General features: G+C 39.0%; 1 protein-coding gene across 1 annotated transcript in view; it reads right to left on the bottom strand.

Moving 5' to 3' along the window:
• The window catches only part of PRIM2 (DNA primase subunit 2), a 270,527-nt gene that overhangs the window by 112,321 nt on the left and 143,901 nt on the right, over window positions 1-14,305 (bottom strand). The window contains exon 8 of the mRNA XM_040983590.1: window positions 5,396-5,463. Coding sequence (XP_040839524.1) covers window positions 5,396-5,463 — 68 coding nt within the window. The remainder of the gene's footprint in view (window positions 1-5,395; window positions 5,464-14,305) is intronic.

The following is a 14,305-nucleotide window of genomic DNA, read 5'->3' as shown; positions in this document are numbered from 1 at the left end:
CCAGGTGCTTCTTCTGGGTCTGCCACATGGGTGCAGGGTCCCAAGGCTTTAGGCTGTCCTCTACTGTTTTCCCAAGCCACAAGCTGGGAGATAGATGGGAAGTAGGACCATGAGACATGAACCCGTGCCCACATGGGATCCTGGCGCATGCAAGCCGAGGACTTTATCCACTAGGCTACCATGCCGGGCCCATACCTTTAAAATAGTAGTACTCTGCAGGTTCTACTCAGGGTCATTTCCCCTCTTTTATCTATCTATATATTCTTTCCCTGTAGCTCTGAACCATTCTGGATTTTACCCACTATACATAAACGAACACACACAGTGATAATCAGCAAATATTCCCAGAGGTACAAATCTTCAAGAATGCCTCTGTATTCCGCTACTTACTAAATATTCCTCACGGGCATTTTGGGCTTAAAATGCCTGAAACTGTTGCATTTTAGCAGTCACAGCCATCTCCTAATCCCATCTTCCTATATTCTGCTTCTTAGACAATGACATCATTCTCGAACAGTAATAAAGTTCAGTCCAATCAGAGCCACTACCATGCTAGAAACAACAGAAACCAGGACAAGTAAGGCAAGGATGGCCTCATTACTTAAGAAAACACTGCCATAAGGGAAGCAATCCAATAAATGAAGTCATGGACCTGCTGCTAAGCTCTAATCAAAAAGTTTAGAAATTTTCTAGCCCTTGAAAGACTCAAATGAAACCAAATAACAAATTGCTTAAAAACAGGGACTATCCTATGTTTATATTATTATTCTAAATATAACGAGCACTAAAAAAACTAATGATTGAATGGATGGGTTCTACTATTGAATTTTTAAAATTATGTATTTCTGTAGAATATTGAAACAAAATGTCACTCTGGGCTGAACTTTAAGAAGTGGGTTCCTCATTTATTGACAGATCTGAGAAATAGGATGGACTGTACAATGGGCTGGGTTGGGCCGCAACACCAGCCAGTTCACATAATTTAGGGATGCCGAGGTGAGATGAGCCCTACCAGTCTAGGCGAGGTGGGTGCCAGGACCATGAGTCCCAGGGGCGGGGAGTCCAGTTGGGCCTAAGTCCTCGGGCCTGCCAGTACAGTGGGTATTGGGTCCAAAAGTCCTGGGGTAGGTCTGGCAGGGCCTGTATTGCCTGGCCCAGAACCCTGAGCACCTGCCTACATGACAGTTGCCGGATCTGTGAATTCTGGGTCCAAGGCTCCAGCAGGGTCCAGGTGCTTGCTTGCACAGTGGGTGCTGGGTCCATGAGCCCTATTGGAAGGGGTTTCTTACCCTTGGATCAGCAAGATTGACAGCATTTCAAAAGTAGTGAAACCACTTTAGGCAGAACCCTCGCAGAATGTGCCATATCAGGGACCCAGGGTTGATATCGAGTGGCCGTTCCCCATTATTGGGTATGGGGCAATTGGAAGGCTGGGTATGGCTTCACTCTTTATGGTCTCCCTTCTCCAAATAGGGAAAGAAGAAATAGAAAATTTGGAAGCAGTGATCACACCCACTTTCCCCTATCACTTGATCCTTCCCCTTCCCACCTTGGTCAATTATGTAATCCTCAAAAATAAAAATTAAAACGTTAAAAAAAAGTGGGTTCCTGACACATCACTTTGACAGTCTCAAAAGAGTATATACTGTTAAGCAATATCCAAGATTATCAAGTTAGCACAGTATTATACTAATTCTCTTTGAATGTTTCACTCCTGTAAAATGACTGAGGAATTTCTCCACATTGCAACTTCAGTTTTACAAATATTTATACAATCTGCTAAATTGCTTTTTTTGGATAAGTTAACTTAAAAATACTATTTGTCATTTGTTCCTGATCATTACAGGCACTAAATGAAATTAGACCTAATACTGATCCTAAATTCAAATCTCCTGAAGTCCATGCCCCGAAAGTAATGTTTAATTCACACAGTCTCATAAATCAACGGTAACTATTTCTTCCCAACAAGGTCACTGCTAGTATCTCTCAAACATAGTAATATTCTTTCCAATTTTAACCTAAAGAGAGAGAAAAGAAGAGCACTGCATTTGGCTAGCCAAGAGAGACATGTCATTGTGCTGGGAAGGTGTATTATGTTACTTTGTAGAACAAGAAGTATTCAAACTATGCATATCATAGACTGTCACCCTACACACAGATGTCTGTGACATGGTAATAAAATGAGTAACCATTTGGCTTAACAATAATAAAAAAGCAGCATCAGTTGATGCATTTAACATGTAGCATCTAGCCCTGGTTGCCTAGCAACCAGTCATGCATGAACTCCAAAGAGAACAAAAGCCCCAAACAAATGTAGAGTTTGTGCAAGTTTCAAGGACTCAGATATGTCAGTAGTTAATCTAAATTCTGGTTGACACTTATCATACTGAGATGGGGCAAGGAGAATTCATCATTATCTCACAGAAACAAGCATTAACCAGAGGTGAAAACCAACCCTTTGAGCTCTATCTTTCAAACCAATGGTTTTATTCTTTAAAAAAAAAAAAACCAGTAACAAATGATTCACAAAAATTTATGCAGAAAAATGTCTGTAATACAATTTTCTTTTTTTTTAAATTTTCATTCTACTTACTCTCAATTTATTAGAAAGGCAGAGAAAGAGAGAGAGAATCTTCCATCCACTATTTCACCCCCTGTACACATGCCTGCAGCAAGGGTTAAGGCAAGCTGAAACCAGAAACCAGAACAATCCAGTTCTCTCGTGCGGGAGGCAGAGGAGCACAGACAATTCCAGGCTCCCACATGAGTCATCACCAGCTGGTTCTCCAGGTGTGTATTAGCAAGAAACTGGATCAGAAGCAGAGTAGCCAAACTCAAACCAGGACCCCTCTGAGGGGACACAGGCACCCCAATAAGCAAATTAACTGCTGCAAACACCGACCCCTGCATTTAATCTTTCAATAAAACACATCACAAAAAAATACCACATGTCATACTGTCCCGGGTACTAAAAACACAAACATGAACATTACAAACTCTCAAGCAATGCATACAGTAATGTGCAACTCCGTAAGCAGTAACAATAATACATTGGTTGTCACAGGATATGATAAAACCACCTGAAAAACGCATCTGATTTAGGTCATGGAAAAGGCCTAAATGGTCAAAGAAAACTTATCAGGAGGTAATATTTATGTAGTCTTCAAGAACAAGCAAAAGTGTGCCAAGTAAACTAAAATGAAAAGAGGGAAAATAAATATATCATTTACATTTGTGTATAAATATAGACTTTATATAATATGCATATTATAGATTAAGAAATGTTTTAATGTATTTAAGCATTATATTTGCACATATTTGCATCAGTAAACAGAAGTGGAAAAAGGGAAAATATAAGCGAAGCGGTGATTACGAAAAAGCATACTGCATTGGAGGGTTTTCATGGTATTGGGTGGGATGACCCACTAGGGTTTCAGTGCTGAGAGAGAAATCCACCCATCAAGAATGTTACACCCATCAAAATGGATTTCATATACCAGGTTAGGAAGTTCCAATTTAATCCAGAATAAAAGTAGGAAGCTAGAGTATGGTAGTAAGCCAAGGAATACATGGCAATAACGTGAAAGACACTGAAGAAGGCAAAGCAGTATGAAGAGAAAAGGCAAGACACTTCTGCAACAGTATCACCACAGTTATGCATGGGTAGAAGAGCAATTAGACAAAAGACTCCTGCAGACGTTTGCGTTTCTTCACCCCCAACACAGAACTCTCAGAACAACCATACCTAATATGTAGGCTACTCAAACCTTCCTGAAATATTAGTCTTCATCCCTTTGCTCTCAATTCAAGCAAAAAATTTTGTAAACTTTTACAAGTAGCAGTCTGGGGAGCAAAGATTTCAGTCACTATCCACAGCACTGACTTCCCATATCAAAGTGTCTATTCAAGTCCCAGCTAAGCCACTTCTGATCCAGTTTCCTGCTAACGCGCCTGAGAGGCAGAACAGGAAGGACAAAATACTCAAGTGTCTCTCAACCACATGGAAAACCTGTACGTAGGGCCTGGCACAGTGGCCGAGCGGCTAAAGCCCTTGCCTTGAAAGCACCGGGATCCCATACAGGCGCTGGTTCTAATCCCGACAGCCCTGCTTCCCATCCAGCTCCCTGCTTGTGGCTTAGGAAAGCAGTCGAGGATGGCCCAAAAATTTAGGACCCTGCACCCGCGTGGGAGAACTGGAGGAAGCTCCTGCTCCTGGCTCTGGATCAGCACAGCTCCGGAAATTGTGGTCACTTTGGGAGTGAATCATTGGATGATGTTCTTCCTCTCTTTCTCTCCTCCTCTCTGTATATCCAACTTTGCAATAAAATTAAATAACTCTTTTAAAAAAAGAAAAAGAAAAAGAAAACCTGCATGTAAATCCTGGACTGGCTGGAGCTGGCCCATTTGGGGAATAAATCAGCAGATGCCAAGACAGATTGCTTTCTCTGTCTGTCTGTCTCTCTCTCTCTCTGATCTACTCCCTGCCTCCCTTCTCTCTCCTCGATCCTTTTCCTCCTCCTCCTCCTCCAACCCTCTCCTTTTATTTCCCATCTCCTGACTTTCAAGTAAATAAACAGCACATTTCTTGTGTTCACCAGTGGGAGTGGCAACTCAAGAGGGAGGGGCCCACTGTTTGTCCGATGGGAACACTCCCATTCCCAGATCCTGCACTCTCCAGGTGGTTCTGCAGGTTAGCTTAACAGAATTACCCCCAGTGCCAGCATCTGCTACCTGATGCTGTGGCAAAGCCACATGGTGAGTAACACAACATAGTAAAATGTCTTTACAATAGAGAAGCTTCTTACAAATACAAGAGTTATTTTCCTTTCTACCTGATGATCAAATGAAATCAGGAGATGCTATTAATAGATGAGCAGAGAATACAGACAGGTTAATCCTACAAGAATGGATAATGGAATGTCTAAAAAGCATTCCTAACAATAAATTGAATATAGATTATCCCAATTATACCTGTATAATAATTTGGTAAAACAGCAGGAGTTTTTGGTTGTTCCATTTATGAGCAATAATGAAGCATTTTCCTTTTATTTTTCCATAATTTCTAAGCTTTGTTTTTAGGGAATCAGGCTACATTTTTTGGAAAGCAAACCCTATCCATCTCACCCACCCCCAATACAAATGTCCCTTATCTTTGTATTTCAGTAAGTAACATTCAGTTGACAGCTTTCTAGAATGCTAATCATCTCTAGTCATTTCAACAGAAGCTTACCAAGTAATTCTACAAATTTAGTTGAATTAATTGAAGTCAAGAATAAAAAGCATACTTTCTTAACGTCAAGTTGGAAATGGAATTGCAAGCAAGAAAATGTTAGGGCTTTGACCAGCTTTTGTGCACTCCTATGGAAAGCATAAAAAGGCTGTGCCTTCATTTTACCTGAGGTGGTTGAGCAAAGGTAGGAGTCTCTCATCAGACTGCACAGTTGGCAACGACCTGGCTGTTAACTGGAAGCAGAGAAGACAGTCAGTGAAAATGACAAAGCCCTAACACCGAACACATTTGAATGTTAAATGCAAAATGGGAATGGAGGCAGCAGAGTGTGAGCAGTACTTAAAATCTAAGGAAATATTTTTCTATTTTAATTCAAGCAATCACTACATACAAAGCTGGCTTATTATGTGACCAAAACTATAAACATTAAAAACATGGTTCTAAGGACATAGGGTATGCTAAGAAAAAGGAAAACAAAATGAGAGTGACAGAATATCCATCTCAAGAGAAACTTAGGATGGGCATTCAGCATGGTGCCTAAGAGGCTGCTGCAGATGCCTGTGTCCCTTATCAGGCCACCTGGTGCAAGTTTCAGCTTCCCTGGGAGGCACTCAAATAATGGTTCAAATACTGGGATGCCTGACCCCTATGTGGAATTCTGATTTGAGTTCTCAGATCCTAACATTGAAGGGATCCAGCCTTGGCTATCTTGGACACTGAGAAATGGAATCATTGAATAAAATCAATCACCAATCTCTATTTGCCCTTTCAATAAAAATAATTAAACACAGAAAACCATATAAACATTAAAGTGTATAACAGTCTATAACATTGCATGTTAAAATTCGGAAGAAACTTATTTATATATAAGCCACTGTGTCACTGTGACATGTGGGAGTAAATTCACAAACATGATCAGGTTTTACTTCATTTTGACAACCACATTGCTAGAAGAAATCAAACGCATCGTTTAAGTACACAAAAGCAATTCCAAATATTTACAGAAACATGACCTCAAATTGATCTGGGAAATAAAAGTTTAGAATCAAAGCTTTATTGTTCAATGCTGCGTATCAGATTGGTAGAGTATCTTGGAACTGGAAGTACTGATATATAAAACTATTGAAACATATCCATGCATCTTTATTTTCTATCTGTCCTCTTATAAGATTTTCTGTCTGTCCTCGCTTTTAAGATTTTTACTCCCAAATAATACACGCTGTTCCTAAACTTTCAGATAGGTTGGTATAAACTTAATGAACATTGAAAAGTCTATTCCAGATTCAATTATGATCAAATTAGTTCTCGTACTAAAAAACTGTCAATTTACCAGAGAGGTTTTAAGCTCCAAACTGAAACACCTCCTTTGGTTTTAAACATGCTATTCTTTCTTTAGCTTTTTCATATGTTCATTAATTCCTGAAATGCAAAACAAACCTTCTATTCGAACCTGATGTTTATGTCACTCAAATAAGTTCAATAAATTTGTGAAAAGAAAATTCACCAACATAGCACTCATGAAGTCACTTTTATGAATTTATATCTACTAATAAGCTTTCCAAATTGTATATGGAAATTAGCATATGTAAACAAAGCTACTAATTTAAAAATACAGTAAAGGGAGATAATTGGTCTGCTGTAATTTTAGAATATCCAAGCTCCTCAGTATCCTTGAACTATAACAAGCATAGTATTTATAACTTATAAAATGTTATAAAGGTTACCAAAACTTATAAGCAAAACACTTTAACACTTGAATACATCCTGTGTTTGTTAAAATAGCCTATAAAAATGTCATTTCCATGTTCATCTCAGAACCAAAATAATGCCTTAACAGGATTAAAATGATCTTTGTAGGCCCCAGCGTGATAGCGTAGTGGTTAAAGTCCTCGCCTTGAAAGTGCCGGGATCCCATATGGGCGCTAGTTCTAATTTCGGCAGCTCCACTTCCCATCCAGCTCCCTGCTTGTGGCCTGGGAAAGCAGTCGAGGACAGCCCAAAGCCTTGGGACCCTGCACCAGCTTGGGAGACCAAGAAGAAGCTCCTGTCTCCTGGCTTCGGATTAGCTCAGCTCCAGCCGTTCTGGCTGCTTGGGGAGTGAATCATCAGACAAATCTTCTCTGTCACTCCTCATCTCTACATATCTGCCTTTCCAATAAGATAAACCTTAAAAAAAGGATTTATCTGTATATTTTAGATCAATTCTCTGAAGACAAGGCAAGGCTAGGCTCTTCGAATCTGTCTATATGGCATGCTTTTTAATTAAATCTTATCCAAAAAGAACAAAATCACCTTAGCAATCTAAAAGTATTTCCAGATACTTGTTCTTTTTAAACATGAAGGATTTCTCGTCTATCCTTTATTTCGATCTGCTTTTTCATTTCCTTTTATCTATTAATACAACTCTGTTCAGCTGTTTTTGCCTTCATTCGTGCCTGTTCCCTTATCCTCCATTCCAAGGTCAGAAAGAAATTTTCAAAATGAAAGTTAACCTCTCTCCTAATTAAATCATTTCATAATTCCCTGGGCTCCCAGGTTAATGTCATTACATTGGTCCTTCATCAGACACACTTAAAATTTCCCTTTTGAGCCTCATTACTGAAACACTGGGATTGAATGACTGACTGACTACACAGATTCTGCCAACTGCACAGCATGACAACAAGCCATCACATGGAAATTTGCCATAGCTCCTATTTCTGAAACCCTCATACACGGCCAAGTATTGGAGGACTTGCCACAACTCTAACCTGCTCTCAAGTTTGACTCTCTAACTACACTGACTCTTATACCATATATCAATGCTGTGAATAAAATAAATACAAGGGCAAATTTGAGATTTTTAAATTCTGCTTTCATTAAAAAAAACCCAACACTTTCAAAAAAAATGAATACAGTTTCATGTTAAAGATGAAGTAATAGAACTATTATAAAACTCTTTAAAGTACAAAACCCATCTACTGAGCTTTGGTTGACAGTACATAACTTTTCTATTTCTTCTGCAATGTCTCTCTGGGTCAGGGAGGCTACTATACGCATCCAGTGGATAACAGGAGTTTACTACACCCTTACCACTCACCCCATTAACAGATATTTCAAAAATATTTATTGAATTGTGACAACTCCAGCACTAGCAACTGTGTAATTTGATTAACAAGAAGCAAGGCATTTATCTACTTTTCATATGTAAAGCTTTTCCAATTCAATCTTTAAGCAAAAACTTGATCTAACTAAAAACTAAACTCAATCATAATTATCAGTCTTCAAAGAACCAAAAGTCAACATTCCATATTTGTGGGTTCCTGTATCTACAAACTCCATTAACCACAAATCCAAATATATTTGGTGAAAAACAGAACAGGTTGGGCAATTCTTCTGGCTGAGCTTTGGCAGCAAGGATCTGCATGAGTGGATGCAGTAGGGTGGACTCTGTCAGCCAATGGACCTTGGAAGGATTTTCTAAGCCATGAAGACATGAAACCAACAGCATCTTGGAACTATCAGAATAACTCAAGTTGTACCCTTGGAACACTGTTCTCTACATTGAGTTTTCTAAGATGTCGCTAATGAAAATTCCCCATCCCGGGTATTGATGTAGTCTGGTAGCTGGGAGCAGCCTCTCCCACCCCCAACAGATAGAGAAAAGGAAAATTGGAAGCATAGGTCCCACCCACCTTCCCACATACCTCAACCTTCCCCACCCTATTCAGTGTTCTTATCGGTATGTATGCTTGTCAACCATGTAAACAACATCAAAAACATTTAAGAAAATATGTTCTTTCATTATTAAGAACATATCCAGCACCTGGCTTACTTGATATAAAGGACATGGATATATAAATGTACAAAAAATAAAAGATTTTAATTCCTAAATAAACCTCATTTTAAAGGTTAGTATAAATAAGACTTGCTTCTAAACATGTATTTGGATATAGATTAATTTACCAACTGAAAACTCTCTTTGAAATGTTAATAAATATCACAGAAATTCAAAATTGCAAGATACTAAAAAAAAGTTTGAAGGTATCTGGTTCATCACTGCCCTTTTACAAAGAAAACAGTCTCCTCAGGCCACAGGCAGCTCCTCTCTCACATGCACACAGGACCCAAGACCTGGACCCACACAGCACCATGCCCTCTGCTCTTCCTCACTGTTTAGACAGAACATTACTCATTGCATGTGAAGCAGCTAGACCCCTCTGACTCTAGAGGGTTTCTGTATTCTTATTACCTTTCTTCTCAAAACAAGGCAGGTCTCTTTTTCAAATTTCATTCCACACATTAACTTTCAGTCTTGGGGACTATCACATTTTTGCACAAAAGGCGTCTTTGACACGTTTTAGGATTTGACTCCAAGATCACTTCTTCTTAGAGGCATTTTTTTAAAAGATTTATTTATTTTTTAGTACAAAGTCAAATATACAGAGAAGAGGAGAGACAGAGAGGAAGATCTTCCGTCCAATGATTCACTCCCCAAGCGAGCGCAATAGTCGGTGCTGTGCCGATCCGGAGCCAGGAGCCAGGAACTTCCTCAGAGTCTCCCACATGGGTGCAGGATCCCAAAGCATTGGGCCATCCTCGACTGCTTTCCCAGGCCACAAGCAGGGAGCTGGGTGGGAAATGGAGCTGCCAGGATTAGAACCGGCACCCATGTGGGATCCCGGTGCATTCAAGGTGAGGACTTTAGCCAGTAAGCCACGCCACTGGGCCCTTAGAGGCATTTTCTAACCCGTCTCAGAAAAGCAAAAACTTTCTCTGTGGATATTCCTACCTACTACTCAAGTATCTCATAATGTTTGCTTCCATCAGAAATTACCTTATTTTTAATTTTCTCATTTGTCTTTCTCTCCTTATAAAATACAAGCTCATTCCATGAAAGGAACACTTCTATCTTACCCATTCCTTTGCTCCCACACTTAGAAGGTCCTGCATAAAATCCATGAAAGGTCTGCCAAACTCAAGCATTCCTAAGAAAGGCATGAGCTTACGAAGTCTCACCTTAGAACCAAGGTTGTAGTGGCGGTGGACCTGCCACCAGCGATGCTGGCATCACCTGTAAGTGCTGGGTCAAGTCAGCATACTCTACTTCTGATATAGCTCCCTGCCTATGTGCCTAGGAAAGCAGCAGATGAGACAAGTGCTTGGACTCTTGCCACCTACAAGGGAGCCCTATCCTAGTCCAGCTACCTGAGAAATGAATCAGTGGATGGAAGATCTCTCTACCTTTTCTTCCTTTTTGTAATGCTGCCAAATAATTATTTATTTTCAAAAACACTAGAAAGGGAATATGCAATTCTGCTCTGGATATGGAACAGGAGGTAACAGATTACTTGCTGATAATGTACCATCCTGGTAGATGTAGCAAGTTAGTAAGAGAAACAAAGAATATTATCAATAGGTCTAAAAGCTGTGTCTTACCATCTTTAAGAAATCAGATTTATTACACAGAGAACACAGCAAAAAGCTCCAATTTAACTCTCGCACCCACTGGAATAAATAAATTTCCTTTGTAAAAAAAAAATGTTCCTTGAGGAAAGCACTCTGCCTCCAACTGTGGAGCTCACTGCTGCCCTCAAAACCCAAAAGAGGATCTGCTGTCAGCCACTTGCTGTTTCGCAGCACAATTTTTTGAAGGGATTTAATAAGGGTCTGGTAGGCAGAAAACATTTTTAATGATTTTCTTCCCCAAGTGCTGTACATCAGAAGAGTTAAACACACTAGCAAATGCAGTAAATGGTTCTTAAACACGCAGACATTTTGAAAACAAAGGTGGCTCAATCAGTTCAAAATGAAGAACAAGAAGGTGGTTTCATTTAAAAATAATAAATTCCTTCTCTGCACTGTTCACCCAACCCTGGCTAAATTAAAACACATAAAAATGACAGGAAAACAATGCTCGCTTAGAAAATATTGCTCAATTTTGTCCTCTTGTGTTTTTGCCCTCTATCACTCACTTAAAACTCAAGAGGGATGACAATACCCACTGATACCAAATTGTACCTTACAGACAACCAAGCCAGGCTAGCAGGACAACCACGTCCCTCCCGATAGTGTTCAACAGCACACACTTCCCAGGATAGAAAAGCAGTAGCAGTTATGGAAATTTACAAATGGAAAGGTAAAGTAAATGCATTTGTTATTCTGTTCATCTTGGGCAAAATTTGCAAGCGTTCTGAATACATGCTGCAGCCCCCAAGGCGGACCAATGCAACATTTACAATGCCAACCACTATCTGCCTAAGATAAACACATTATACTTTGTTCACAGATTCTAGGAGACATATGATTTGCAGATCAAGAGATAATTCTTTGAACCCCCAAAGGCAAGAATTTATGTAGACAAACCTTAAGGTAACAAAGATACAGCTTCAGAGAGAACAGGCTGTTCAACAGAACTATTCTTCTATGCCTGAGACCAAGGCAGATGTCAAATAAAATTAAATTTTACAAGCTGCTGTTCTTTAACTTCATTGATTTTAACCACGGAAAACCCTGTCTCTTTTTGAACTGCATTTTCCTATAATGGTAACTGATCCCAATTATCAATCCCAAACTGTGAGATTCCATGTAATGTTTCCCCTTGCTCCTGGAACCAAATTTGTTCTCCCATTTCTTATTCTCCCTTGGCAGGCTGAGAGGTTATTCCCACTAATTGTAACAGTCTCGTGTTCAGATGCCCAGAGCACTTACTGGTTTTCACAAGGCTATCTCACATATATTATCTCACTGGAGCTTCCAATAGAATGCGTGGTGTTGTCAGTGCAACTTTTCAGTACATGGAAATTTCTCTATCAGCAGGCTATAAACATGACTTTCAAAAGCAGACTCTAAAATCCAACCCATGAGCTTGCCAACTGAAATGCATAGATTCCATTTAAGCCCAAAGCATGCCCAAATAGTTTAATTTCCAAAGAATATTAAACAGTGTTGAGTTAACAAGATATTTCCAGCTCAAGGATCTGGATGATATGAGGAGCTGAAGGAGCATATCTGGGAAAGATACAAGCAGGCATCCCAGGGCTGCTTTCGGATCATGAAACCTATGGCGTGAAAGAAGCTTGTTATTAAAAGGCTAACCTAAGCACCTTACTGATGCGCTACATCATTTAGAAATGTAAAACAACTGCTTGAGCAAGAAAAAAGAGAGAGAGAGAAAGAAGAGTATTAACCTATTCCACAATAAATGTTCACAGACCACTGAATTATTTTACAGTAAAACATTCAAAAATAATTTTACTCCTAGCATACTCTGATAATTTCGGCTCAAAGTTTCTAAACTACTATAGCTAGCAGTATCACAATCAGATTTCTCAAAAGTAAAACAAAGATCTCAGGAGAATCCTACATGTTTTGTTTTTTGTGTTGGCATCAAGAGATTGGACTATTAACCTTATTTCAGTCTCTTAAAGCATTGCTCTTATTGAATAACACTGCAATAACACAGCTAGCACTTTCAGCATTTTGTTATTATTATTACTGACTAGTCAATCTGCTAAGAGTTCTATATGGATTCAAATCCTCAAAAAAAAAACCCCTAACAATGCTATTAACCTTGAGGCTCCCCAACAACTTCTCATACTGTTCAGCCAAAGGTAGCTGGAATAAGTGACCTTTATGACCTACTCATCAACTCCCTTTAGTTTACAAGAGTCATCAAAAATGTATTCAAAATTCCCATTTGACTCCTCAACATGTTATTGTTCCTTTTGCTACAAAATTAGTGCTTATTTTATCATTGAATAAAACAATGTCACTGTTACTCTATGGCTTGGTAAGTAACAGAACCTCAAAAAGTTCAAGGAGAACACATACCAAGAAAAACCTATGCAAGAATTTCAGAGTAACTTACATCACTAAAATAACCATCAACCTTTGAAGTTCCCTTCCATTTATTCCTTAATATATTTGTTACCATAAATTAGGTCATCTTGCTAGGTTAGGAAACATAACACTATAGTTTACTCACCTTTCCTGTAAATATTTTTTATCATTATTTTCATGTTACAGTTCCATAGGCAGAAGGATTCTCCCCAAACCCACATTTTATCATAATAGCATAGTCTTTCAACAACAGTTATAAGTCCAACACTCTTCTATTTAGTATATCATGGCATTGTGGATATAGATAATGGCAGAAAGTCCAGTATCTATTGCAAATGCATATTTAACTGCTTCACTGGGAGTCCTCCTTTCATTCAGTAGAAATGTATACTACAATATATCTTTACCTCAAAGTATACTAGTCTCCATTATACATTTCATTTGTGAGAATGTTTTTTTCTTAATGTTTATTATATTTATTTCAAAGGGGTGAGACACAGATGAGACCAGAGAGACAGAGATCTTTCATTTGGTAGTTCACTCCGCAAATGGCCTCATCAGCTCTGGCTGTATCTGGCAAAAGCCAGGCAGCTGGAATTCCATCCGGGTTCCCAAAGTAGAGGGCAAGGGCCAAGTACTTGGGCCATCTTCTGCTTTCCCAAGTGTATCGGCAGGTAGCTGGATGAAAACTAGGGCTTTAACTGGCACTCTTGATACAGGACACTAGTGTTGCAGGTGGTAGCTTTATCTGATGTTCCACTTGCTTTTCCCCACTATTGTTTATTACAGCTTTCCCTAAAAGGAGGACTGACTAATACGTTTTAAGCTCAGAGTTAGCTGGCTAAGATGATTCTGCTTCTTGGTGCAACTCACTGTGCCATTTCCCCTTACTAAAACTGACATTTGTTTTAGCCATTAAATCTTCAAGAATTGACTCCATAAATTTCATGGCAATGGGATTAAAAGATATTTTTGAAGAGTAGAAAAGCACACCCACACAAGAACTCTTCAAAAAGTTCACAAAAATATTCGTATTAGGAAAAAGTATGCCTGGATTTGAGAATGTTTCATGAAAATAAATATACTGATTACAGGTGTGTAAGCATACACTTTCATTTTTCTACATAAGCTCCCTTCCTACCAATTTGGACTTTGGGTTAGAGTTGGGAAGATCGGAGAATAAAGCAAAGGAGTTATTAAAGATTTTTTTTATCCATATTTAGACTGTGATCTGCTATGGCACAGAGCATAATC

Source organism: Ochotona curzoniae, unplaced genomic scaffold (genome assembly GCF_017591425.1).
Source record: "Ochotona curzoniae isolate NIBS_2020 unplaced genomic scaffold, NIBS_Ocur_1.0 contig_3819, whole genome shotgun sequence".
In the NCBI taxonomy this organism is placed as follows: Eukaryota; Metazoa; Chordata; class Mammalia; order Lagomorpha; family Ochotonidae; genus Ochotona; species Ochotona curzoniae.
This window is presented reverse-complemented; position numbering and strand designations above follow the sequence as displayed.